The sequence below is a fragment of the Trichechus manatus genome, unplaced genomic scaffold, assembly GCF_000243295.1.
Source record: "Trichechus manatus latirostris isolate Lorelei unplaced genomic scaffold, TriManLat1.0 scaffold00122, whole genome shotgun sequence".
Classification (NCBI taxonomy): domain Eukaryota; kingdom Metazoa; phylum Chordata; class Mammalia; order Sirenia; family Trichechidae; genus Trichechus; species Trichechus manatus.
Window position 1 is genome coordinate 3,426,594 of NW_004444058.1, and position 27,781 is coordinate 3,454,374.

The 27,781-nt window shown below is 45.1% G+C and overlaps 1 protein-coding gene across 1 annotated transcript; it reads left to right on the forward strand.

Annotated features, from left to right (window-relative positions):
• CUNH1orf159 (chromosome unknown C1orf159 homolog) lies at positions 1-27,553 on the forward strand. Its single transcript, XM_023738726.1, has 9 exons — positions 1-22; positions 21,137-21,223; positions 22,487-22,562; positions 23,355-23,456; positions 23,637-23,702; positions 23,938-24,072; positions 24,215-24,240; positions 24,330-24,360; positions 25,944-27,553. The coding sequence occupies exons 2-9, from the start codon at positions 21,137-21,139 to the stop codon at positions 26,039-26,041; spliced, it is 621 nt and encodes a 206-aa protein (XP_023594494.1). The 5' UTR covers positions 1-22; the 3' UTR covers positions 26,042-27,553.
• The last annotated feature ends 228 nt before the right edge of the window (positions 27,554-27,781 follow it).

A 27,781-nucleotide genomic window follows, 5' to 3' on the forward strand; every position in this document is an offset into this window, starting at 1 on the left:
AGAGGAACCGAAGGGCGCTGGGGTGAGTGAGGGGCTGGGGGCGGGCGTGGAAGCGGTGGGGGCTGGGTGGGGTGCCGGAGGCAGCTACCCCCGCGCAGCCGAGAGCTGACACCGGACAGACGGCGTCGGCGGCGCCGGGCGGGGCGCGGGAGGCCCGGACAAAGGTCCGAGGGGACCCCGGCCAGGCTCCTAGGGTCCCCGACGACAAGTCCCCAGCGCGTCCACCTGGTCCCTCCTTCTCATTTCTCCACGTCTTCGTGAGCTAAGAGAGACCACCCGTAAACGGAGCCTAGCGCCCCGGAGGCTTCCGGGGGCCGTCACTGGTGCTGTCAGGGCGACCCCCAGCCCGAGCGCGAGGCCTTGTCGGCGTCTGCTCCCCCAGGAGGTTAGATGCCCGCAGCGCCGGGAAGGAAACGTGGTGCGGGTTGTCTTTTCAGACCGCCGGGCCTCACTGCACTGAGGTGTCATAGGGTCTGTTAAGACCTGATCTTTTTCTTCGATTTAGGATTTATTTTTGTCAGTTTATCGCCACGAAATTGTCAAGGTTTAGTTGTAAACCTGTAATGCATGTACAAAGAGGGTGTTATTATCATAACACTTTAATCGATGTTTTAGTGTAGGTACAATTTAATTAATTACAAGCGGTTTGGATACATTTCTTGCAGCATTGCAGAGAGAGCATTTTGGCAAATGCAGCTTTTCCCGTAAAACTTTTTTCTGAGTTCTTAACTGCTTCATCCTGTTAAATTTGAAGGAAAACATGTATTGTTTTGCTTTCTTCTGTCAGTATTACTTCAGTATTGGGGGAAGGCAGGATTAGGGCCCCATCTTTCTCTGGTTTTCAGTCTGGGGAAGCCCTTCGAGAGGGGGCAAGCTGGAGACCCCGCCCCGGCGAGCGGGCGCAGCTGGTCAGAGGCGGGAGGTTTGATGAGACGCCCAGAGTATTCCCATTCCCACTCCAGTTAAGAGCCACTGCACAGGTAGTGTGTGTGCAACCAGGGGTGTTGATGCCATGTTTTTAGTAGCTCACAGAAGAAAATACAATTTGCATTATCCAGAATATTCCTCGTCCTGGCACCCCACCACCACCACCTCATTATGCCTAAAAGCTGAGCGAACAGGTGTCTTGATGGGCACTCACCTGGCAGCATCCCGGCTCTCCAAGCTTGCCCTGCCCCTCTGGCATTACTGCCTTCCCGTTGGTTGGCTTTGATGATCAGATGATTCACTTGAAGAATGAGCTCAGTATCGCTATGGTACTGAGACTGGCAGGACCCCACGGCCAGCTCCGTTTACGCCCAGTTGCGTCGCTTCAGCACTTATTTTCTGTCTGCACTTGGAGGGTATTGTTAGGAGAAGCGCCTGTTTGTAGGTGCTTGGCTGTCCTGTGGTGTCGCAAGAGCTTCGCAGTGGCTCCCTTTGCTTTCTGTGAGGACAGCAGTAGCAGCTGGCACTAGTGGAATGGAGGCCCAAAGGGCCCTCCTTTTTTGTGTTCGCCACGTTTTAAATCTACTTTCAGCAGCGTGGTCAGAGAAAGGCACTTCCATTTTAATTGGAGAAACAAGACAAGCACAAGGCTGTGAAACAGAAGGGCTATCTATCCCCACCCACCGCACCACACTCACACCCACCCTACCCTTACCCTACACTTCACCCCCACCCTCACCCACCACCCCACCCCACCCAACTCTACCCCCATCCCCCACCTTTACCCAACACACCACACCCTACCCTCACCCTGACACCCCACTCACCGCCCCCCCTTTCCAGCCACAGCAGCTATGGAAGGCTGGAGAAGGCCAGTTAGGAGGAGTATTTGTGTGTTCTACCCCAGACCGGTCCTGCCAGGCACCTAAACCCTTGTTGACTGACCCAGCACAGTTACATTCTGCCCACATATGTTACTTATTTAAAATGACAGTGACTGGAAGGCATGCTTCCTTCAGTGAAACCCGTTCTTCTAAGGAAAATCCAGAGTTGTAAAAGAGCATATACAATTTGAAGTATAAATTCTCACCAAATTTTTCATTGCCTTGTAGAATTTTTAACCCAATTATTTAGTGTTTTGGCTCCAATAAGATTTTCAAAATAGAAAAGAGATTGCATTTTAGTCAGTTAATTATCAAGATATTGTTTACACGCAGTGAGGCGCACAGTCAGTTTTGACAATTACAAACACCTGTGCAGCCCACACATCTCTTGTGATAGAGAACATTTCTGTCATCCCGGAAGGTTTTCGCAAGCCTCGCCATCCCATGCCCCAAGCAAGCACTCCTTGATTTCTCCCACCCTTCTGTCATCCTCATGGAGTCATAAGGTGCACACTCTGTTTCTGGCATTACGCTCAGTGGACTCAGCGAGATTCCCCACGTCGTGTGAGGACACCCACTGTGTGCTTCTCCCTTCTGTTGATGGCCCCTCAGTGAGTTCCCAGTGCTTGGCATGTGTGAATAAAGACACTGTGTACAGTCTTGTGCACGTTTTCTGTGGACATGTTGTCCAGGCATGGACCAGTAACTTGAAATTTGCCTCCAAAATTGGAGGGTGCTGAGAGACCAAAAAAAGAGGCAGGTAATTCCAGTGTGGCGGTGAAGGAGTCTTTATTAGCAAGGTCACGTAACAGAGAAAACAGCAGTGAACTAACGGAAAGCGTGAGGGCAGCCATGTTCAGCCTCGCAAAGCCTGTTTTCACTTCTCTTGGGAAAATACCCAGGAGTGAAACTGCTATGTCATAGGAAGTGCAAGTTCCAGTTTTTCTGTGACTTTCCCAATACACAATGTCAAAGCCTTTCCACTTCAGCCATCCTCATGGGTAGAAATGGTATGACTTCCTTTCTACTCCTTAATGCTTTTGTTTTCTTGCCTTCTTACACCAGCTAGAACCTACAGGACACACTGTTGAGTAGAAGTGGTAAGAGCAGACATCCTTGACTTGTTCCCAGTCTTAGGGGAAAATGTTCACTATTTCACTGTTAAGCATGATGTTAACTATAGGTTTTTTGTAGATGTCCTTTATGAGGTTGAGGGTGTTTCCTGCTATTCCTCATTTGCTCAGAGTTTTTTATTTTTAATCATGAATGGGCCTTAAATTTTGTCAATTGCTTTATCTGTTATCTGTTGAAATGATTGTATGATTTTTCTCCTTTAATCTGTTATGACAGTGGATTACAGTGATTGATTTTTGTATGTTAAACCAACCTTGCATTCTTGGGATAAACCCATTTGGTTATGCTCTTGTCATCCTTTTCATATATTAATATATTTGATTTGCTATGATTTTGTTAAAGGTTTTTACGTCTATGTTCATGAGGGATATTAGTATTTTCTAATATCTGTACTATTTTTCCTTGTAATGTCCTGTCTAGTTTGCTATCAGGCTTATGTTGGCATATTGTTGGGTCTTGCTTGCAAGTCTTATAAAATGAGTTGGGACATGTTCTGCCTTCTCTATTTTCTGAAAGACTTTGTATAATACTGGTTATTCTTCCTTAAATGTTTGGTAGAATTCATCAGTGAAGCTATCTGGACTTGTTTTGTTTGTGGGACTTTTTAAAATTGTGAATTCAATGTCTTTAATGGATATAGGGCTATTCACATTTTCTGCTACATCTTGTGTCATTTTTGGTAATCTTTGTCTTTAAATAAATTTGTCTATTTCATCTGGTTGTTGAATTTATTGGCAGAAAGTTGTTTATAATATTGGCTGATTACCCTTTCATGATTGTAGAATTTATAGTGATATTCCTTCTTTCATTTCTGATATTGGTAATTTGTGTTGACATATTTGTTTTCTTGATTACTCTTGCTAAGGGTTTATCAGTTTTTTTTCAAAGAGCCAGCTTTTGACTATGTTTATTTTGTCTAATGCTTGTCCATTTCATTTCCACTCTTATTTCTATTATTTCCTTTCGTCTGCTGAACTTGGGTTTAATTTGCTCATCTTTTTCTATTTTCTTAAGATGGAAGCATAGATCATTGATTTTACATTTTTCTTCTTTTCTGATATAGGCATTTAAAGCTTAAATTTCCTTCAAAGCTTGCTTTAGCTTCTTCCACAGTTTGATATGTTGTATTTTCATTCTTTCTGTTAAAAATATTATAAAATTTACCTTGTGGTTTTTTTTGACCCATGGATTATTTATAGTCTGTTTAAGTTCCAAATACTGTGTTTCTTCACAAATAACATGCACCTTCTATGTTTGCCAACCGTGCCCTCCCCCCAACAAGTTATTTTCATAAGTGCTGTTATGTCAATTTTTTTTTTTTTTTACATGTTGCTGTTAAAAAAAAAAATAGCTTAGTGCACTTAACAAAAATACTTCGTGGAGATGGGGCGCGGTTAGCAAGCAAACATAGAAGGTGAGCTTTATTTGCATAAAAATATGGTATTTGAAGATTTTCTAAAACATTATTATTGATTGGTAATATAATACCATTGTAGTCAGAGAATATATCCTGTATGATTTTGAGCCTTTGAAATTTATTGAGACTTGTTTTATGGCCTAGCATACAGTCTTATCTTTGTGAATAATCTATTTGCACTTAAGAAGAATGTGTATTCTGCTTTTGTTGGGTGACATGTTCTGTAAATATCAGTTAGGTCGAGTTGGCTGATAATATTGCCCAAATCTTATATATCCTTCCTGATTTCTTTAAAGACTTTATTTATCAGTTATTGAAAGAGAAATACTATAGTCAGCAACTATGCTTGTGGATTTGTCTTTTTCCTTTTAGTTCTGTCAACTTCTACTTCATGTATTTGGAAGCTCTTATTAAGTGCATACATACTTAAAGTTGATTATCTTCTTGATGAATCGACCCTTTTTATCATTGTGAAAGGCCCTCCTTTTATCTATGGTAATACTCTTCTTGGAGGCACCCTGGTGGTGCAGTGGTTAAGCGCTTGGCTGCTAACTGAAAGGTCAGCAGTTCAAACCACCAGCCGCTCTGCAGGAGAAAGATGTGGCAGTCTGCTTCCATAATGATTTCAGCCTTGGAAACCCTATGGGGCAGTTCTACTCTGTTTAGAATCGACTCAGCGGCAGTGGGTTTGGGTTTTTTGGAATACTCTTCTTGAAGTCCACTCTGTCTGATACCAATATATCCACACAAGCTTTCTTATACTCAGAATTTGTATAGACTATCTTGTTTCATCCTGTACTTTCAATATGTCTGTGTCATTATGTTTACAGTTTGTTTCTTATACAGAGTATATCATTGTGTCTTGCTTTTTATCCAATCTGATAATCTTTACTTTTTAATTGGAGTATTTAAACCATGTATATTTAATGAAGTTATCAGAGTATTTGGGTTTAAGTCTACCATCTTGATGTTTTGTTTCTATTCTTTTCATCTACTTTTTGTTTCTCTGCTCTTTTTCTTTCCTCTCTCTCTCTCTTTTAGGTAATCAGTATTTTTTATTCCATTTTATCTCCTCTATTGACTTTTTAATTCTGCCTCTTTGCACCATTTTTAAGTGGTTGTTCTAAAGATTAAATATGCATGTTAATTTATCACAGTCTCCCTTTAAAAAATTCTTGTTCTTCACAAACAATATGAGAACCTCATAACAGTAGACTTGCAATTATTACCTCCTACTATTAGTGCTCTTGTTGTCATGTATTTTACTTCTACGTATGATATAAAATTCTACAGTACTATGTTATTATTTTTACTTTAAATAGTTAATAGCTTTTCACAATATTTAAGGTGTTTTTTACATCTTAAATGCCTTGTTAAGCTGAGAATTTCTGGAGAATTGCAGCATGCTTGGCCAGACATGCTGAGGGTATTAGTTGAACCTTGTAAAACAAGCAGTATTTACCAGGTCTAGGTGAAAAACCCTCAGAAACCATTTGGGTGTGGTGGGTAAGTACAGGCTCTGGAGCCAGAGGACCTAGGCCTAGTCCTCACCCTGCATACAAGCTGTGTGATCTTATGCAAATCCATTTCCTCATCTTTAAAATGGGGTGAAAATAGACATTGTTGGGAGAGTAAAATGAGTTAATATATGTAAATCACATAGAATAGTGCTTGGCACTTGGTAAGTGCTATATAAGTGTTGGATGTTGCTGTTAGATGGTGAGCAAGTTCAGATCCCTTGGAGATCCAGGATCTACAGAAAAAAAGAGACTTTTTGATCCTTCACAAACAAACATGATCATGAATGACCAACCCTAGGCTTACACACATTTTGTATAATAAACCTCCAAGGCTAGAAAATTACATTTTGTTTAAGAGAATGAACCCCAGAGGATTATTTATTAATTTGACAATTCTTTGGGGGAATGCTTTAAGGATGAAAGAGACTATGAAAATGTTGTTATTTATAGCTTATTGTCTTAAATTTATCTTTTTGCTACTAGACTCACATTCTGAACCAAGAAGAATGTTTTAGCTTGCATTCTCAGTTTGCTTCCCAGAGGTCAACCCAGAGACCAACACAGTCTGTCTTTATTTGTAAGTTAATTATCTGACTCCTGCCCAGTGAAGATAAGACTTTATGGGGCATATCCATTCTCTCCAAGTACCTGTTAAAATACTTGTTGCAGATCAGAGTGCAGCACTTGGGAAATTCCTTCCACCATTTGGAAACTAAACTTGCTTTTGGTTCTGGATACAAGAAGTCATATAGTAGAGTTCTGCTTCTAATATGGAAGAATAAGCCTCTAACAAAATAACCCTCCCATGGATAATTATAAACTCTGAACAAGGTATAAAAAACAGCTACCTGAGGGCTGTAAAGAATGAACAAAAGCAGGCATTTTGGAGAGCAGTTAAAACCTGGAGGAAGTAACCAGCACAGAATGAGTTTCGTGTTTTTTCATCTTGCTCTGACTGCAGCCACAGCCACTACAACAGTGGCATGGGGGGACTAAAACTCTGATAGAAAGTCAATCCACTCTCTTCCCTGCTAGAGGAATGAGGGGAAAGAGCCCAGGGCAACCATAGCTGCTGGAGAGGAGTAAGAGAAACCACAGAAAGAGAGCCAGAGAAGAGGAATTCTGTGTGTAAACTCTGCTCAAATTTCTGACCAACCCTTGAACCATGTGTGCTGAAGGCAGTCTGAACTGAGATCTGAGCCACCACTCATCACAGGTTTGGCAGAGTTTGCAGTTTGAATCTAATGCAATTGATTTCCTACTAAAGCAAAAACATTAACTCTCTTCAGAGGAATGTAACAGAATCCAAAATCTCTACAACATATAATTCAAGTTGTATAGGATACAATCCCAAATTATTCAATACATGAAGAGTCAGGATAATATGACCCATTCTCAAGGGAAAAGACAACACATAGATAACAATCCTGTGATGGCCCAGGTGTTAGAATAATCAAACAAGCACTTTAAAGCAGGTTTAGTAATTTTGCTCAATTAAGTAAAGAAAAATATACTCATCATGAACAAAAATATAGAAAATATCAGCAGAGAAACAGAAAATATGAAAAAGATCCAAAGGGAAATTTTAGAATTTAAAATTCATGATCTGGTATAAAAAGTTCACTGAATGGGCATAATAGTATGGAGATAACAGAGGAAATTGTGATTTTGAAGAAAGATCAATAGAAAGCATTCAATCTGAAGAAAAATGGGAGACTTGTGTTTGAAAACAAAAACCTGAACAGAGAGCCTTAAGGACCTCTTGGAAAATATCAAAATATCTAATACATGGGTAATTCGAGTTTCAGAAGGAGGGGAGAGACACAGTGGGGCACAAGAAATAGTTGAAGAAATAATGACCAAAAACTTTCCAAATTTGATGAAAAACATAAATTTATGAATTTAAGAAATTCAGTGAACTCTAAACAGGATACATATGAATAAAACCTCACATAGACGCATCATTTTCAAACTACTGAAAGTTAAAGATTAGTTTGGTTTTTTTTTCTTTTAATCTTGAAAACAGCCAGAGAAAAACAACAGATTACATCATACAAGAGACTAGTGTTTCAAATGATGTATCATCCAAAATTATGGAGGCCAAAAGAAAGTGGAACTATATCCTTCAAGAGCTGAAATAAAAAACGGTCATTCACAGAATTCTATATACAGCTAAAATAGCCTTCAAGGATGAAGGTTACATAAAGATATTTTCAGAAAAAGGAAGACTAAGAGAATTGGTTGCCATCAAATGTGTACTACAAGAAATGCTAGAGGAGGTTTTTTCAGCTGAAGGTAAATGATACCAGCATGAAACACAGATCTTCAGGAATGAATAAAGAGCATAAAAAATGGTAAATGTCTTGGGAAATAGAGATATTTTCTTTAAAATACATATAACTACTAAAAAAATTACAACATTTCTCAAGTGCTGTATGTGTAGATGTAATATATGTGGTGACTATAGCATGAAGAATAGTAGAGGGGGATACGTAGACCTATACAGTTGCAAGGTTTCTACATTTTACATGAAGTGGTACGATATTAACTCTAAGTCTGTGAAAAACTAAGGCCGTATATTGCAATACCTAAAGCAACCATTATAAAAATAATTGAAAGAGGTATGGATAAAGATCCAATAGATAAATTGAAAGAGAAATTTTTAAATATTCAAATAATGCAAACGAAGGCAGGATATAGAGAACAGAAGGACAACCAGAAAACAAGTAAAATGGTAGGCCTAAATTCAACCATAGTAATAACTACATTAAATGTTAATTAATTACATCCTCCAATTAAAAAGAGATTACCAGAATGGAGAAATCAGACCCTACTATATGCTGTCTGGGAGCCCTGGTGGTGCAGTGGTTAAAGCACTTGGCTGCTAACTGAAAGGTTAGTGGTTCAAGCCCACCAGCTGCTCTGTGGGAGAAAAATGTGGCAGTCTGCTTCTGTAAAGATTTCAGCCTTGGAAACCCACTGGGGCAGTTCTCCTCTGTCTTATAGTGTTACTACAAGTCAGAATCAACTCGATGGCAACGGGTTTGGTTTTTTGTGCTGTCTAAAGGAGCACTGGTGGCACAGTGGTTAAGTGCTTGGCTTCTAACTGAAAGGTTGGCAGTTTGAACTCACCAACTGTTCCACAGGAGAAAGATATGGCAGTCTGGTTCCATAAAGATTACAACCTTGGTCACAACATGAATGAATTTGGAGGACATTATGCTGAATGAAATAAGTCAATCACAAAAAGACAAATATTGTATGAGACCACTATTATAAAAAAATAAGAAAAGGTTTACACACACAAAAAAAACATTCTTTGATGGTTACCAGGGATGGGAGGGGGAGAGAGGGAAAATTACTAACTAGATAGAAGACACGTGTTAATATTGGTGACGGAAAAGGCAATACACAATATGAAGGAAGTCAGCACAACATGGCCAAGGCAAAGGAAGACATTGAGAGGAACCCAAGAATAAAGGGCAACCACAGTAATTACAGTAACAGAGACAGTCCTGTAACAATAGTATTAACAAACAATAATTTACAAACGGATGCATAGGTAGATAGGTATGCTAAAGAAGTGGAGGAGGGTGTAAGGGAGCATACCTACCTACAGATACAAGTTTGGTTGTGGATATTTCTACATATGTAATTATAGGTGCTGCATGTGTATTAATATAGACAATAGAGCACACAAGGGGCACAGTCATGGAAACCTTTTAGACATAACCAAACACCTCACGGGACAGAGTTCCTAGGCTTTAAGGCAAAGGACCATAGACTTGGGGGGCATCTATGTCAATTGGCACAACAGAGTTCATAAAGACAATATTCTGCATCCTACTTTGGTGAGTAACGTCTGGGGTCTTAAAAGCTTGCGAGTGGTCATCTAACATACAACTATTGGTCTCTTACCGTCTGGAGCAAGGAGGATGAAGAAAACCAGAGACTCAAGGGAGCAATTAGTCCAAAGAACTAATGAACCACATGAACCACAGCCTACACAACCCCGAGACCGGAACAACTAGATGGTACCCAGCTACGACTACCAACCACTCTGGGATCACAACAGAGGGTCCCGGACAGAGCAGGAGAAAAATGTAGAACAAAAAATCAAATTTGCAAAAAACATCAGACTTACTGGTCTGACAGAAACTGAAGGAACCCCTGAGACTGTGGCCCTAAGACAGCCTTCTGACCCGGAACTGAAGCCATTCCCGGAGAGCACTTTTCAGCCAAACAGTAGACAGGCCCATAAAATAAACATTAATACCCGAGAGGAACGTATTCCTTACAACAATCAATTATAAGAGATCAAAAGGACAATTGCCCGAAAGCAAAGATGAGAAGGCAGGAAGGGGTAGAAAATCTGGATGAAAGGAAATCGGGAACCCAGGGTGGAAATGGGGAGTGATGACACATTGTGGGGAATGCAGCCAATATCATGGAACACTTTATGTACAGACTATCTAATGGGAAACTAATCTGCTCTGTAAACTTTTCACCTAAAGCACAATAAAAAAGAAAGAAATGCTCCAGGGGAGGGAAGACTATAGTCTTGGAAACCCTATGGAGCAGTTCTACTCTGTCCTGTAGAGTCGCTATGAATCGGAATCAACTTGACAGTAATGGTTATATACTGTCTATAGGAGATGCACTTTAAATATAAAGACACAGATAGGTTGAAAATAAATGGATGCAAAAAGTATGTATACTTTGCACACAGGATAACAGAGCTGGAGTGGCTATATTTAGATAAAATAGATTTTAAGACAAGGCGTATTACCAAAGATGAAGGAAATTTCATAATGATAAAAGGGTCATTTCATCAAGAAGACATAACAATTATGAATGTGCCTAATAACAGAGCCTTAAAATACATGAAATGAAATTGACAGAATTAAAGAGGGAAATAGACAATTCCACAATCATAGTAGGAGATTTTAACATCTCTGTCTTTCACCATTTATTACAACTAGACAGAAAAATCAGTGAACACATAGATCTGAACAATATTATCAGTCATCTTGACCTAACACATTTATAGAAAACTACACGCATCACAAGCAGAATACAAATCCCTCCTAAATGCACATTGTACATTCTCCAACATAGACCAACTGCTATGCCATAAAATACGTTTCAATAAATTTAAAAAGATTGAAATCATGTAGAGTATGCTTTCTGAGCACAAAGGAATTAAAAATCAACAACAAGATATTTAGGAAGAGCCCAAGTATTTAAAAATTAAACAACCCACTTCTGAATAATCCATTGGTCCAAGAAGAAATCACAAAGGAAATTACAAAAGATTTCAAACTGAATGATAATGAAAATATATCAAAATTGTGATATCTAGAAAGCAACTGAAGCAGTACTTAGAAGGAAATTTGTAGCTTTAAATGCTTATAAAGGTATGAAAGCAATGACTTAAGTTTCCACCTAAAAAAACTGGAAAAACAAGAGCAAAGTAAAACCAGAGCTAAGTAGAAAAAAGGAAATAATAAAGAAAAGTTAAGAAATCAACATAGTAGACAATAAAACAAAAAGTGATAGAGACTAGAGAACCCCCCTAGACTGTGGCCCTATGATACCCATCTGACTTGGAACTATAGCTATTCCCAGAAACCACCTTCCAGCCAAGCAATAGACAGGGCTGTAAAATAAACAGTAACACTCAAAGAGAATTCTGCTTAGAACAAACGATTATATGAGACCAAAAGAGCTACACTGACCCAAAAGTATAAATGAAAAGGCAGGAAGAGGTAGGAAAACCAGACAAAAGGAAATGGGGAGGGTGTTGCCAGTGTGGGGATTTCAACCAATATCATGGAACACGGTGTACAATTTCTTGAATGGAAAACTAACTTGCTCTGTAAACTTTCACCTAAAATACAATAAAATATTTAAAAAAAGAAAAAAGCAACAGAAAATTAATGAAGTCAAAATCTAGTTCCTTGAAAAGATTAATAAAACTGATAAACCCCTAGCAAAAATAGTAAAAGTTTAAAAAAAGAACACAAGTTACCTATATTAGGAATGAAAGAGAGGTTATTTCTGAGGCTATTATAGACAGTATAAGAAGAGACTATTATGAACAGTTTTAGGCCAGAAAATGTGACAATTTCAATGAAATGGATAAATTCTTTGAAAACTATAATTTACCAAAAGTGACAGAAAAATCAAGATATCCGTACATTTGTTAAAGAAATTGAATTTATTATCAAAAACTTACCAAGAAGACTCCAGGCATAGATGGCTTCACTGGTAAATTCTACCAGTCAATGAACACTAATCTTACACAAACTCTTTTAGAAAATAAAAGAGGAGGGAATACTTTACAGCTTGCCTCATGAAGCCATGTAACCTGACACCAAAACTTGACAGACATAAAAAAAAGAAACCCAAAAATTATAGACCAATATCCTTCATGAACACAGACACAACTCCTTAACAAAATACTGGTAAATCAAATCCAACAATACATAAAATGGGTAGTACACCATAAGCAAGTTGGGCTTATCCCAGTAATGCAAGATTTTTTTTTTGACATTTGTAAATCAATCAAAATCATATTAAGAGAATAAAGGAGAAAAACCATATGATCATTTCAATAGATACATTAAAAGCGTTTGAGAAAATTCAAAATTTTTTTATGATTTAAGACAAAACAAAACACTCAGCATACTATGAATAGAAGGAAACTTCCTCAATCTGATTAAAAAAATCCATGAAAAACCTACACCAAACATTGTACTTAATGGTGAAATATTAACTCTTTACCCCTAAAATCAAGAACAAGGCAAGGATGCCTGCTCTTACTACCTCTATTCAACATTGCATGAAGTCCTAGCCAGTGCAATAAGGTAAGGGGCGGGGCGGGGGGAGGGTGGGGAGCCATAAAGATTGGAAAGTGAGAAATAAAACTTTATTTTCAAACAAAATGATTTTTTATATAGAAAACCCTAAGGAATCTATAAAACAACTACTAGAACTATTAAGTAAATTTAACAAGGCCTCAGAAATCAAAGTTAATGTGGAAAAGTTAATTGTATTTTTTTAAACAAGAAAATTTTAATGTTAATAATTTAATATTCATTGTTCTAGTTTAATCCTAATATATATATATTTTTAATTGTGCTTTAAGTGGAAGTTTACAGCTCAAGTTAGTTTCTCATACAAAAATTTATAACACACATTGTTATGTGACCCTAGTTACTATCCCTGTAATATGTCAGCACATTCTTCCTTTCCATTCCAGATTTCCAGTGTCCATTCAACCAGCTCCTGTCCCTTTCTGCCTTCTCATTTCGCCTCCAGACAGGAGCTGCCCATTTAGTCTCATGTATCTACTTGAACTAAGAAGTACACTCTTCACAAGTATCATCTTATATCTTACGTTGTTGTTAGGTGCCGTCAAGTCGGTTCCGACTCACAGCTACCCTATGTACCACAGAACGAAACACGGCCCGGTCCTGCGCCATGCTCACAGTCATTGGTATGCTTGAGCCCATTGTTGCAGCCAGGGTGTCAATCCATCTCGTTGAGAGTCTTCCTCTTTTTCTCTGACCTTCTACTTTACCAAGCAATCCAGGGACTGATCCCTTCTGACAACATGTCCAAAGTATGTAAGACATAGTCTCGCCATCCTTGATTCTAAGGAGCATTCTGGTGGTTCTTCTTCCAAGACAGATTTGTTCATTCTTTTGGCAGTCCATGGTATATTCAATATTCTTCACCAACACCACAATTCAAAGGCGTCAATTCTTCTTCAGTCTTCCTTATTCATTGTCCAGCTTTCGCATGATGCAATTGAAAATACCATGGCTTGGGTCAGGCGCACCTTAGTCTTCAAGGTGATATCTTTGCTTTTCAACACTTTAAAGAGGTCTTTTGCAGATTTGCCCAATGCAATGCGTCTTGATTTCTTGACTGCTGCTTCCATGGGTGTTGATTGTGGATCCAAGTAAAATGAAATCCTTGACAACTTCAGTCTTTTCTCTGTTTATCATGATGTTGCTTATTGGTCCAGTTGTGAGGATTTTTGTTTTCTTTATGTTGAGGTGTAATCCATACTGAAGACTGTGGTCTTTGATCATTCATTAGTAAGTGCTTCAAGTCCTTTTTGCTTTCAGCAAGCAAGGTTGTGTCATCTGCATATCACAGGTTGTTAATGCGTCTTCTCCAATCCTGCTGCCCCGTTCTTCTTCATACAGTCCAGCTTCTCAGATTATTTGCTCAGCATACAGATTGAATAGGTATGGTGAAAGAATGCAACCCTGATGCAGACATTTCCTGACTTTAAACCACGCAGTATTCCCTTGTTGTGTCTGAACAACTGCCTCTTGATCTATGTACAGGTTCCTCATGAGCACAGTTAAGTGTTTTGGAATTCCCATTCTTTATGTCTTATAGTCCAGTCTAATCTTTGTCTGAAGAGTTGGCTTCGGGAATGGTTTTAGTTCTGGGTTAACAGAGAGTCCAGGGGCTGTGTCTTTTGGAGTTCCTCCAGTCTAAGTCAGACCGTTAAGTCTGGTCTTTTTACTAGAATTTAAGTGCTGCATCCTACTTTTCTCCTGCTCCGTCAGGGACTCTCTGTTGTGTTCCCTGTCAGGGCGGTCATTGGTGGTAGCCAGGCACCATCTAGTTCTTCTGGTCTCAGGCTGATGGAGTCTCTGGTTTATGTGGCCCTTTTGTTTCTTGGGCTAATAATTTCCTTGTGTCTTTGGTGTCTTCATTCCCCTTTACTTCAGGTAGGTTGGAACCAATTGATGCACCTTGGATGACAGCTTGCTAGGTTTTAAGACCCCAGGTGCCACTCAACCAAAGTGGGATGGAGAACATTTTCTTAATAAAAAAGTTATTTGTATTTTTATAGACTAGCAGTGAACTATTGGAAAATGAAATCAGAAACTCAATTCTATTCACCAAAAAAATTAATAAAATAGTAATAAGTTTAAGAAAAGATGTGCAAGGCCTCTTCACTAAAAACTATAAAACTTTTCTGAGAGAAATTAAAGAACACTTGAATAAATGGGAAATATAGCACGTTCATGGATTAGAAGAGTCATCCTCTTTAAAATGTCAGTTCTCCCACACTAATCTGTAGATTCTATAGTTTCAACACAACTTCAATCAAAATTCCAATAGGCTTTTTTGTAGAAATTGACAAGGTGATTCTAAAATATAAAAATGCATATGACCTAGAATTGTCAAAGCAATTAAACAAAGCAGGGTTTATACTACCTAATTTTAAGAATTCCTATAAAGCAACAGTGATCAAGACAGTGTGGTATTGGTGAAGGATAGACATACAGAACAATGGAACAGATTAGAAAGTCCAGAAATAGACCTATACATACACAGTCAATTGATTTTCAACAAAGATGTCATGGTAATTCAATGTGAACAGGAAAGTCTTTAACAAATGGTGCTAGGACAACTGGATCTGCCTATGAAAAAAAAAAAAAACCCAACCTTGACCTCCACCTCGCACCACACACAAAAGTAACTCAAAATGTAAACGCTAAAACTATAAAACTTCTCGAAGAAAATGTAGGAGGAGATCTTTGTGACCTTGCCGTCAAGGCAAAGATTTTTTTTTTTTTATTGTTGTGCTTTAAGTGAAAGTTTACAATTCAAGTTAGTCTCTCATACAAAAATTTATGCATACATTGTTTTGTGACCCTAGTTGCTCTCCCTATACTGTGACAGCACACTCTTCTTTCCACCCCGGGTTTCCCATGTCCATTCAAACAGCTCCTGACCCTCTCTGCCTTCTCATCTCGCCTCTGGACAGGAGCTGCCCATTTAGTCTCATGTATCTACTTGAGCTAAGAAGCACACTCTTCATGAGTATCTTTGTCTGAAGTGTTGGTCTCAGGAATGGTTTTAGTTTTAGGCTAACAGAGAGTCCGGGGGCCATGTCTTCCGGGGTCCCTCCAGTCTCAATGAAACCATTAAGTCTGGTCTTTTTACTAGAATTTGAGTTCTGTACCCTGCTTTTCTCCTGCTCCGTCAGGGACTCTCTTTGTGTTCCCTGTCAGGGCGGTCATTGTGGTAGCCAGGCACTATCTAGTTCTTCTTGTCTCAGGATGATAAAGTCTCTGGTTTATGTGGCCCTTTCTGTCTCTTGGGCTAATACTTTCCTTGTGTCCATGATGTTCTTCATTCTCCTTACTCCAGGTGGGTTGGGACCAGTTGATGCATCTTAGATGGTCGCTTGCTAGCTTTTAAGACCCCAGATGCCACTCACCAAAGTGGGATGCAGAACATTTTTTTAAAAACTTTGTTATGCCAATTAACCTAGATGTCCCCTGAAACCATGGTCCCCAGACCCCCACCCCTGCTACTCTGTCCCTCGAAGTGTTTGATTGTATTCAGGAAACTTCTTAGCTTTGGTTTAGTCCAGTTGTGCTGACTTCCCCTGTAGTGTGTGCTGTCCTTCCCTTCACCTAAGATAATTCTTGTCTACTATCTGGTTAGTGAATACCCTTCACCTCCCTCCCCACCCTCGTAACCATTGAAGAATGTTGTCTTCTGTGTTTAAACCTTTTCTTGAGTTCTTACAGTAGTGGTCTCATACCATATTTGTCCTTTTGCAACTAAGTTCACTCAGCATAATACCTTCCAGATTACTCCATGTTATGTTTCATGGCTTCATCGTAGTTCTTTATCATTGCGTAGTATTCCATTGTGTGAATATACCATAATTTGTTTATACATTCGTCCACTGATGGGCACCTAGGTTGTTTCCATCTTTTTGCTATCATGAACAGTGCTGCAGTGAACATGAGTGTGCATATATCTATTCGTGTGATGGCTCTTAATTCTCTAGGATATATTCCAAGGAGTGGGATTGCTGGATCGTCTGGAACTTCTATTTCTAGCTTTTTAAGGAAGCGCCACATCAACTTCCAAAGTGGTTGTACCATTTTACATTCCCACCAACATTGTATAAGTGTTCCTGTCTCTCCACAACCTCTCCAACGTTTATTATCTTGTGTTTTTTGGATTAATGCTAGCCTTGTTGGGGTGAGATGGTACCTCATTGTAGTTTTGATTTGCATTTCTCTAATGGCTAATGATCGTGAGCATTTCCTCATGTGTCTGTTAGCTGCCTGAATGTCTATTTTGGTGAAGTGCCTGTTCATATCCTAAGGCAAAGATTTCTCAGGACACAAAAATTAAGAATCATAAAAAAAAATTGATACATTCAGTTTTACTGAAGTGAAAACATTTGCTCATCTAAAGATAATGATAAGAAAATAAAAAGTCAAGCCTCAGAATAGGAGTAAATATTTGAGACAGACATGACAAAGAATATGTAAAGAACTATTAACAACTCAATAACAGGAAGATAAACAACGCAATTAAAAAATGAGCAAACAATTTGAACAATACTTCACAAAAGAACATATATAAATGGCTGACAAAACCAAACCAAACGCGTTGCCATCAAGTTGATTCCAATTCATGGCGACCCTATAAACACATGAAAAGATGTTCACCATCATTAGTCATCAGGGAAGTGCAAATTAAAACAACAAGATACCACTATACACCCGTTGATATAATACAAGTGTTGGTGAGGATGTGGAGCAAATGGAACTCTCATATTGCTGGTGGAGGTATAAAATGGTACACCCACTTTGGAAAACAGTTTAGTGGTTTCTTAAAAAGGTAAACATGCACCTACAATATGGTCCAGCCATTCCACTCTTAGGTGTTTATCCAAGAGAAATGAAAACAAATGTCCATGCTAAGGTTGGTGCACTCATGTTCATAGCAGCTTAATTCACAATAACTAGAAACCGGAAACAACCATTATAACCATTAATGAGTGAATGGGTAAGCAAAATGGCATATACGTATACAATGGAAGAGTAGCAACAAAAAGGAACAAAGTACTGATAAAACAACACGGATGAATCTAAACTTATGCTGAATGAAAGAAACTAGCACAAAAGTGTGCATACTGTATGATTCATTTATATAGAGTTCTAGAAAATGCAAACTAATCTTGAAGCATTTACTGATGAAGGTCAAATACTGTAGCCTTCAGTATGGATTACACCTGAATGTAAAGAAAACAAGAATCCTCACAACTGAACCAATAAACAACATCGTGATAAATGGAGAAAATATTGAAGTTGTCAAGGTGTTCATTTTACTTGGATCAACAATCAACACTCATGGAAGCAGCAGTCAAGAGATCAAAGGTCATATTGTATTGGGCAAATCTGTGCAAAAGACCTCTTTAAAAAGTAAAGATGTCACTTTGATGACTAAAATGCTCCTGACCCAAGCCATGGTCTTTTCAGTCACTTCATATGCATGCAGAAGCTGGATAATGAAAAAGGAAAACCAAAGAAGAATTGACACATTTAAATTACTGTGTTGGTGAAGAATATTGAATATACCATGGACTGCCAGAAGAATGAATAAATATGTCTTGGAGGAAGTACACCCAGAATGCTTCTTAAAGCGAGGATGGCAAGACTTCGTCTCATTTACTTTGGACTTGTCACCAGGAGGGACCAATCTTTGGAGAAGGACATCACACCTGGTAGAGTGTCAGCGAAAAAGAGGTAGGCCCTCACTGAGATGGACTGACACACTGGCTGTAACAGTAGGCTCAAATATACCTACTATTGTGAGAATGGTACAGGACCGGGCAATGTTTTGTTCTGTTATTCATAAGGTCGCTATGAATTGGAGCCAACTCAATGGCAGCTAACAACAACAACAATCTATAGTGATAACAATCAACTAGGTAGTTGTCTGGGACCAGGGGCTGAGGGAAGGTTGGACTGCAAAGGGCACTAGGCGTCTTTTGCAGGCAATGGAAATTTCTGTCTCTTGATTATGGTGGTGGTTTCACAGGTATATCCAAAACCCAAACCCACTGCCGTCGAGTTGACCAACTCATACCAACCCTATAGGACAGAGTAGAACTGCCCCTTAGGGTTTCCAAGGAACAGCTGGTGAATCCAAACTGCCAGTCTCTTGGTTAGCAGCTGAGCTCTTAACCACTGTGCCACCAGGGCTCCCAACAGGTGTATACAGTGGTCAAAACTCACTGAGTTGTGTGCTTTATTTAAATAGATTCATTTTGTTGTACATAAATTATTCCTTAATATATTGCTATCTTTTACAATTGATTTTACATAATTGAAGATAGATAGATAGCTGTCATGTAGTCGACTCCAATTCATGGCAAACCCATGTACAACAGAATGAAACGTTGCCTGGTTTCGCTTCATGCTCATAATTGACAGCGTGTTTGAGTTCATCATCGTAGCTATTATGCCAATCCATATCACTGAGGGTCTCCCTCGCCCTCATTGGCCCTCTACTTAACCAAACATAATTCCTCCTCCAGCGATTGATCCCCCCGATGGCATGTCTAAAGCAAGCGAGTTGGGCAATGTTCTGTTGTGATCCATATGTTTTCATTGGCCAATTTTTGGAAGTAGATCATTAGGCCATTCTTCCTAGTCTGTCTTAGTCTGGAAGCTTCACTGAAACCTGTCCACCATGGTTGACCCCGCTGGTATTTGAAATACTGCTGGCATAGCTTCCAGCATCATAGCAACACGCACGCCACCAGAGTACTGCAAACTGACGGACGGGTGGTGGGCATAATTGAAAGGAGAAGGTAAATCAGGGAAAAGGCACATTTTTCCTGATGGCATTAAATCACCTTTTTAAAAGGTATATGCTGCTGGAGGGGGGGCGGGGGGGTGCCTCATGGAGCTCAGGAGGAGACAGTTCTGGCCTCCCTTGGGCCTAGGCATCCCCCAGCCCACACAATGCCCTGTTTGCCACCAGCCTGGACTGAGTCCAGCGGAGAGTGCATTACAGACCCCACCTGCACCATCACGGGGCAGGTGCTGTTCACCTCGCCTTCATCATTCTACCCTGAGAGTCCCCACTGCCTACCAGCTCATGGGCACACCAGTGCGTGGAGGCTGGTCAGGGGTGCTGATGACAGGACCCTTCCCAACACCCTCGGGGTATGATTACCCACCACCCCAAATTACAGCTTCTTGGTACACCGTGGGCCTGGCTAGCGGCCACAGCAAGGACACTCCCTCAGTCCATCATGGTGTCCAGCAGCATCTGTGGGACCCAGAACAATTCCCAACATGCACTGCTCTGCTCCACGTGCTTCTCGTTGGGTTTGAAATTTTACCCCAGAAAGCCTCTCTAGAGGTAACCTTTATGTGTCAAAATACTGACCCAGCTGTGTCTGGGGCAGATTATAATTATGGTTGCCACCTTGCCAGTTTACAGAAGCTTCTTGAAATGTTCACTAACACAATACTTACTTCGAGTGGTTGAGCAGCTTGGTGTGTCTCTTGTTAAACTGGACATGTGGGAGTTCTTGGGCGGCTGTGACAGGTACCACCAAGTGGAGACTTCAAAGAACAGAAGTTCATTCTCAGTCCTGGAGGCTGGGAGCCCATGATCAGGGTGGCAGTTTTGTCGATTCCTTCCGAGGCTCTGAGGAGAAGCTGTTCCAGGCCTCTCTCCCTGCTTTTGGTGATGGCCGGTGATCCTTGGCTTGTGGCTGCACCCCTCCAGTCTCTGCCTCTGTTGTCACATGGCCGTCTTCCCTCTGTCTGTCGTTCCTCCTCTTTTATAATCGCACCACTCAGATGGGATTAGGACCCACACTACTCCAATAGGGTTAACGGATGTTAACAGTTAACCCTTGTTAGCTATGACGTCTTCAAAGACCTTGTTTCCAAGCAGAGTCATGTTCACAGGTACTGGGTTGGGACTTGAACATGTCTCTTTGTGGGATACAATTCATCCCATAACACTGACCTTAAATACTGGACTGGTTCATCGGGAAACAAACCCTCTGCCCACCCCAGTTACTCCTCTGCTGAGTGCTACTTCCAGATCACAGAGGCTGAGCCAAAAGCTGCTGGAGAAAGGAGTGAATTCTGTCCTGCATCTGGTGACTGGTGGGGTGATGGCGGCCCCCTCCCGCTCCACCCCGCCTCTGCCATAGTGGGCCTTACCTGACCAAGTTCACTTGCAGGCCTCACACTGCAGTGTCCAGGACCCAGCAGGGCCCAGGTAGACATGACTCCTAGCTGCCCAGAGGCCCCAGCCGTGGGACTAGCAGGTCACCCTGGGCAGTGGAGGGCAGAGTGAGCAGCCCGCCCCTGGAGGGGCAGGTAGGGTCCTTACAGGCCACCCCACACCACTGTCCACAGCGCCCCTCTCTGTTGCAGATGCTGTGTCAGGACATGGCGCTCCCTCATGTCATCCTCCTGGCAGGAGTCCTGGTGGAAGTCGCTGGCACATCCACAGAAAGTGTGGTAGGTGACCCCATGTGGCAGCAGGTGCCCCGAGCACGCAGCCTGGGGTTCAGGGCCTCGCCTACAGTGTCTGACCCTCACCCCAGCAGTCACTGAGTACCCAGAAGCCCGAGATGCTGCCTTAAGTTTGCCTTGGCACCGGGGCCCAGGCATCACGGGGCAGCGAACATGGGACACAGCGCTCGGCACAGTCCTTTTCTGGCCTTGAACCTTCTCTTTTGGCCAAGGTGGACCTTTGCCACAGCCAGCATGGGGTCTCAGTCAAGCTGCCCCCTACGGCTGACGGGAGCCCCTCCATCTGCCAGTCCCCGAGTAGATGAAGCCACTTGCCCTGAGGGGCATTGGCATTGTGTAGGAGTCTCTGTGGGACGGCTCTCCAGGCTAGTGATACCACTGTGCACCCAGCCTTTGCTTCCAGAGCAGGCTGCAGCGTACCTCCTGCCATCCCTGCTCTCTCCATCCTTGCTCCTGCCGTCCCTGCTCCCACTGTCCCTACTACCAGCTCCAACACTGACACGTGTCCTATGGCAGCAGGTCCACCAGCCGACCAGCCACAAGCCTAGGGTGAGGGCCTGCCCTCCCTTGGTCAGCCAGGACTGCCACGGGGCTCTGCTGCACCCTGGTCAGGGCTCCGTCAAACAGATGTGGCTTCTCCGCGCCTCAGACTCCCCAGGTTCCCGACTGCTGTCCAAGGCCGGGCACTAAACCCAACACCCAGTTAGGGTATCAACTGAAATGCCCCCTGTGGCCATTCAAACTAGGAACACCCGATGGAGGAAGGGCCATGGCCTCACCCAGTGCCCAGGTGCACCCTAGAGTGGAAAAGGGGGATTTTTGGTGCTAGGGCCAGCAGGTGGGCTGTCGGGGGAGGGTCTATACAAACTGCAGGTTCCTGCCACCCCAGAAGGTCCCTGCAGCGTTGCCAGGACCACCCTGCTCCACCAGACCCGCAAGTCAGAACCTCTGGAGCCCCCCACCGCCCACAGCTCCCCCAGGCCCTCCCTGAGGAGGCGTGTAGCATGGTGGTGGGACACATCCACAGAAATAGGGGCTCAGAGCGCATGGGGTGGGACACATCTACAGAGGAGGACAGCAGGAGGCCAGTCTTTGACCAAGGCTACAGTCGGGTGCGAAAAGGGACGGGGCGGGGGGCAGTGTCTGCCTCCACCCAACAAGGAGCCCACGGGGTTCCAGCGGAGTTCAGTGTGGCTGCAAGGTACTTCCAGCATGGCTGGGAACTCACTGCCCGCTCCCCACTCCCAGGTCCAGCAGCCCGAGTGTTGTGTGGAGGTGGCAGATGCCAATGCCACCTGCCCCGGCACAGGCCTGTGCGGTCCAGGTAAGCAGCCCCTGCAAGCCCGTGTGCCTGGGGGGCCTCCCCACAGTGTGCCCAGGCACTTGGGGGTGGGGGAGCTGGCATGGGTCCGCAGTGAGATAGATGAAGTCTTTGAAAAAGAGGGACATTGGGAGGGACGTTGGATTCTCTCCATGGAGGCTTCATGGAGCAGGTGACAACAGACTTGGGGGGGCCACACAGGGTGGAAAAGAGCGAGCACTCCATGGAGGAGGCCTGCCAGGCAAGGAGTCTGCAGGAAAGGGTAGGACAGAAGCCCAGAGGCCAGCGTGCTCAGAGCTCTCAGGCCTTCCAACAGTGTCTTGGTGGAGACTGAATAGCAAAGGGCATTAGGAGGGGCCTGGGGCTCCACCAGCAGCTGGCCCTCTCAAGCCGGTGTCTGCTCAGCCATGCTGGCCGCAGGAGTGACACATGAAGTCAGACAGGTTCCTGCCCAGCAGGGGTGCTCTGAGTTGGCAGACAGGCTGTCCACAGAGATGCCACCAGCGGGAGCAGGCACAGCAGTCTGGGAGCAGGTGCAGCTTGAACTCGAGGAACGTCCACGAGGGTGGGGGCTCGGTGTGCAGGGCGGGACCTTGTCCCTCTGCAGCTGCATGAGGGTGTGACATGGTGAGGTCGCTGCATCCAAGGCCCTGCGGGTGAGGCTGAGTGCAGGGTGCCAGGCAGGACCCCTCGGGTGGTGGTAGAGGTGCCCCCAGTGCCTACACACTCAGAACTTGGAAAGGCCCAAGAGAGGGACTGAGACACCGCTGCTGGCCCTGCCTCCTCCCGATGCAGGCTGCTACCGGCACAGAGCCGAGAACGGGAGCATCAGCTGCCTCCAATGCCACAACACCACCTTCCCAGCCACCACCACGAACAGTTCCAGGTGCAGAAGCCGTAAGTCATCTGCCTGGCCTCCCGAGCTCCCTGCCCCCCATCCCCCAGCTCTGTTCCTACTGTGGAGTAGCTGAGATCCTTCCCTGGGGCCTCTGGTCCCCAAAACTCTCGGCTTCCATTGGAGGCCCTGCCCTCTCACTTCTGGCTGCGAGGGCTCTGACACCTCCGCTCTCCCTGCAGCCTCCGGCCGGGGCGGTCCCTTCCCCATGAACAGGAGCACAGGGACACCTGGGCTGCCAGGTTCTGGTGAGTTGCCCAGCACAGACGGGAGCTCACACCTCCAGCTCTGCTTGGGGTGTAGGGTGTGGGGAGGGTTGTGGGGAATTGTCAGAGCATTCCCAGGCAGGTGCCACCTGCTGACATGGGCCAGGGTTGCTCACGTCCTCATCGAACTCGGGTGGGGGTAGGCCCCGCCCTGAGAGGGGAAGTGGGGAGCCAGTGGGGTCCCAGGCCAAGAGGATTGGCCGTTGCTCTGCTGCAGGGGGCCCCTGGGTGGTCGCCTCGCTCTTCTTGGGGACACTGTTCATCAGCTCCAGCCTCATCCTCACCGTGGCCGTGTTCTTCTACCTCAAGCGTGCCAGTAAGCTCCCTGACGTCTGCTATGGAAGGAACAAAGGTGTGTCCGTCGTTGGGGCAGCGCGGCCAAGCTGAGGGCGGGAGGAGGGCGGTCAGCCAAGGGCACTGCCGGGCAGGACGTGGGGCGGCCCCGAAGACCACCTCATGGACCACACGGCCACCAGCACTCTCTCTCCCTGCAGTCCCAGCCCTGCAGCCCAGTGAAGCCGTAAGTAGCCACCCGACTCCAGTCACCCGTGCCTGCGCCCGCCCCTCAGGCCAGCCCTGTTGCTCACCGTGCCTTTCTTTCTCCTCAAGGCTGCGATGATCCCCCCGCCACAGTCCTCAGGTAACACCACACAGCTCGTCCCTGCCCATCCATCTCTGGGAGTCACACATGCCAGACCCAATCCGAAAACAAAAAACCCAAACTCGTTGCCGATGAGTCGATTCAGACTCATAGTGACCCTATAGGACAGAGTAGAACTGCTCCATAGGGTTTCCAAGGAGCAGCTGGTGGATTCAAACTGCGGACTTTTTGGTTAGCAGCTGAGCTCTTAACCACCTGCCCCAAAACGTACAAGTCCCCTCAGGGCAGTGTCTCCTCCGCCCCTCCCCCAGGACATCATCCCCTCCACACCCCCCTCCCACAGGGCATTGTCCCCTCCAGCCTCCAACCTTCCTAAGGGCAATGTCCTTGACAGGTCCCTGGCCCCTTTCCTTGATCAACTGAGGGGCTTTTGTGCCACCTTCCGTTTGCTCCTGTGACGCCAAGCCTGTGGTGAGAGAAGGGGAGTCCCCTTCTCTCCTCAAGAGTGTGTCCTGCTGGCCACCCCGGGGCCCACCCCCAGGCACCTCCTGAGGGACCAGGAGCACAGAAAGGGCACTGACCCCCCTACACCACAATCACTCAGTACAGGCTGCAGAGAGGGTTCAGATCAGGCTCCCAGAGCCCAAGCTCTCGGCCCCTGGGGAGTGGGCCGGGGTTGGGGGACAAACGATGCCATTTTTCTTCTTTGAGAACGAAGTGGCTGATCAGCTGGTCAGCAGTAACTGGAGCAGGTTTCAAACCAAGCAGCTGGAATTTCTTAGGAATTCAGGCCTGCTTGCCTCACCCTGGGAGCGGCCCCCCACCACCACCTACTCAACAAGGCTGCCCCCAGTGAGCCGAGGCCCCACGGGATGTAAACTACATACCCATCAGGCCAGAACCATTGTAACCATGCTTCCCAACTTCTCAAAAACAGCCCAGCCTCAAGCACCTTGAGTTTAAGATGCACATGAGTTCCCTGGGGCTGCCATACAAAGCACCACACACTGTGTGCTTAAGACAACATCACAGTTCTGGAGGCCGGGAGTCTAGTCAGTGTCTTAACAGGGCCATGCTCCCTCTGGAGGCTCTAGGGGAGTCTCCTTCCTTTCCTCTCCCAGCTTCTGGTGGCCCCGGGTGTCCCTAGGCTTGTGGCTCCATCTCTGCCCCTGAGGCCACATGGCTTCTTCCTCTCTGTTTCTCCTCTGTGTGTCTTTTATAAGGACCCCGGTCATTGGATTTAGGGTCAACTGGATAATTCGGGATGACTTCCTCACCTCCAGATCCTTACTTACACCTGCAAAGACCCTTTTTCCAAACAAGGTCACCCTCGCAGATTCAGGATCAAGAGATGGGCTCATCTGCAGTGTGTCTCCACATGGGGGGAGAGGGGAGTGCCAGAGTGAGTGAACCAAGGGAGCTGAACCGTGAGTGGTGGCTGTAGTCATCACAACTGCCTTAGTCAGGAGAAATGGGCCCACTCACAAGTGAGCTCAGTGGGGCTTTACAAGGGGAGGTCTGCCCCCCAAAGTGAGAGTGAGTAGGAACCCCACCCACCCTACCTCTGGCCCCGCTGCTCCACTAGCCTGGCCCTGACATGCACCCTCTCTGGCCCATTTCAGTGCGGAAGCCGCGCTATGTGAGGCACGAGCGGCCCCCTGACAGGCCCGCTGGCACCTCAGCCATCCCCTCAGTAGAAGCCCGAGTCAGCAGTGTCTAAACCGGGGGCCAGCCTTCGACTGGACCAGGACAAGCCCTGAAGCCTGAGAGGGCCTGGACTGCACCCTGTGCCCTGTGCACAGAACTGGCATGGCCAGCCAGGCCCGGCCCTCATCCACCTCTCGGCAGCAGACGCCACGAGAGAAACCGGTTGTGCCCAGCTCCCCGGAGTCTGTCTTTCCCAACCACTGCTCCTCAGCTGGAATGACCAGGAGTAGGCACTGCTATGATGGAAAGATTTCAGTCTGGAGGCCGGAGAAAGGCCATCTGGGCAGCGGGCGTGTGAGCCCCGGGAGGATAGTCAGAGGGACGCAGGCCAGCGAGGTCCAGGGCCATCCAGCAGGGGGCAGCTCCAAGCCAGCTGAGGGGCTGGAGTTGGTGGTGGGCAGGCCCTCCCTCCCCCTACACTGTCCCTACTCTCAGCCTGGCCACCAGACTGTCCCATACCCGGGTGCCTCATTTGTACCCCAAGGGGCATGAACTCCCATTCCAACCTCGCTCTGAGGAGTGAGGCCCCAGCCTTGCCAGCCCTGGCTGCCAGAGAGGGATGGGGCCCAGGGGACAGTTAGATGCTACAACACAGAGAATCGGCGTGATGCTTCCTCTGCCCTTCAGCAGACATGCGTTTTATAGAAATGTCTTACCACAAGGTGTGTCGCATCCCCTCCCTCTGCTCCCCACCCGCCACCCCACCTCGGGCATCTGCCTGGGACAAGGGCAGGTAGAGTGACCCCACCTCGGCATCCCCATGCCTGAAATCCCATGGCCGTGTTTGCTGTGTCCACTATGTGGACTGCGCCTGGTTTCCTGGACTCTCCCTGGGCAGAGTGAATAGGCGCCTTCTGGGAGAGGCAGCGTGGGGCTGGCCTCTGAGGGCCTGTGATGGCCAGCGGTCCTTGTCCTGGTGGATCCCCATCCTGGTGGTGAGTCCCTGTCCTGGGGGAATGGGTGGCAAACAGCCTGCTGGGCCCTGGTGGAGAAGCCTGATCTCTGGGCCCTAGGGCTCTCTGGTCACCTCAAAGCCGGCACTACGGGTCTGGAGACATTTGGTGTCCCCCAGCGTCAGAGTCCTCCGCACTGTGACACCCATCTAGAGAGTTTTATTTTTATACTGTCTACTTTGATACTTGCTAGTTTCCCAAGACTCAAACTGTGGGTCGTGCGGGTGCAGAGAATGGGCATGTCATTTTAAAACTGGTGTCAAAGCTATTTGGAGCTTTTCTGTCCTCTTTAAATGAGGGGGTTTGTTGCTGTTGTTAGTTGCTGTCAAGTCTGTTCCAACTCATGGTGGTGAAAATGGTTAAGTGCTGAACTACTAGCTGAAAGGTTCATGATTTGAACCACCCAGAGACGCCTCGGAAGACAGGCCTGGCGATCTGCTTCCCAAAGCTCACAGCCTTGAAAACCCTGCGGAGCAGTTCTACTCGGTGCACACAGGGTTACCGTGAAATGAGGGAGAGTGAGGCCTGGAAACCCCTGGCCCAGCCCCAGTCCTGCCCACCACCCAGGGATCCACCCAGAGCGCCACCCCATGTGGTGGGGACAGGGAGCCGGGAGGTGTCTCTTGGGCCCTTGTCTGCGCCACCCCCACCCCACCTCAGCACACAGTGTTATCTCTGGAAGCTGGAGGGCCTGTCCACAACCCTCAGCCCTGGAGCCTGTCTGTCTGGGAGGACCTGAGAGAGGAGGGTTGTGGGGGCCTGACTCACTGGCGGCTTTCCTGCAGATGCCAAGGCCTCCT

Bases quoted from the DNA above. Each gene is read 5' to 3' on its own strand.
- CUNH1orf159 (XM_023738726.1), top strand. From the start codon at position 21,137: ATGCTGTGTCAGGACATGGCGCTCCCTCATGTCATCCTCCTGGCAGGA. The intron at 23,457-23,636 runs GTAAGTCATCTG...CTCTCCCTGCAG, and splicing joins CAGTTCCAGGTGCAGAAGCC to CCTCCGGCCGGGGCGGTCCC. The intron at 23,703-23,937 runs GTGAGTTGCCCA...GCTCTGCTGCAG, and splicing joins ACCTGGGCTGCCAGGTTCTG to GGGGCCCCTGGGTGGTCGCC.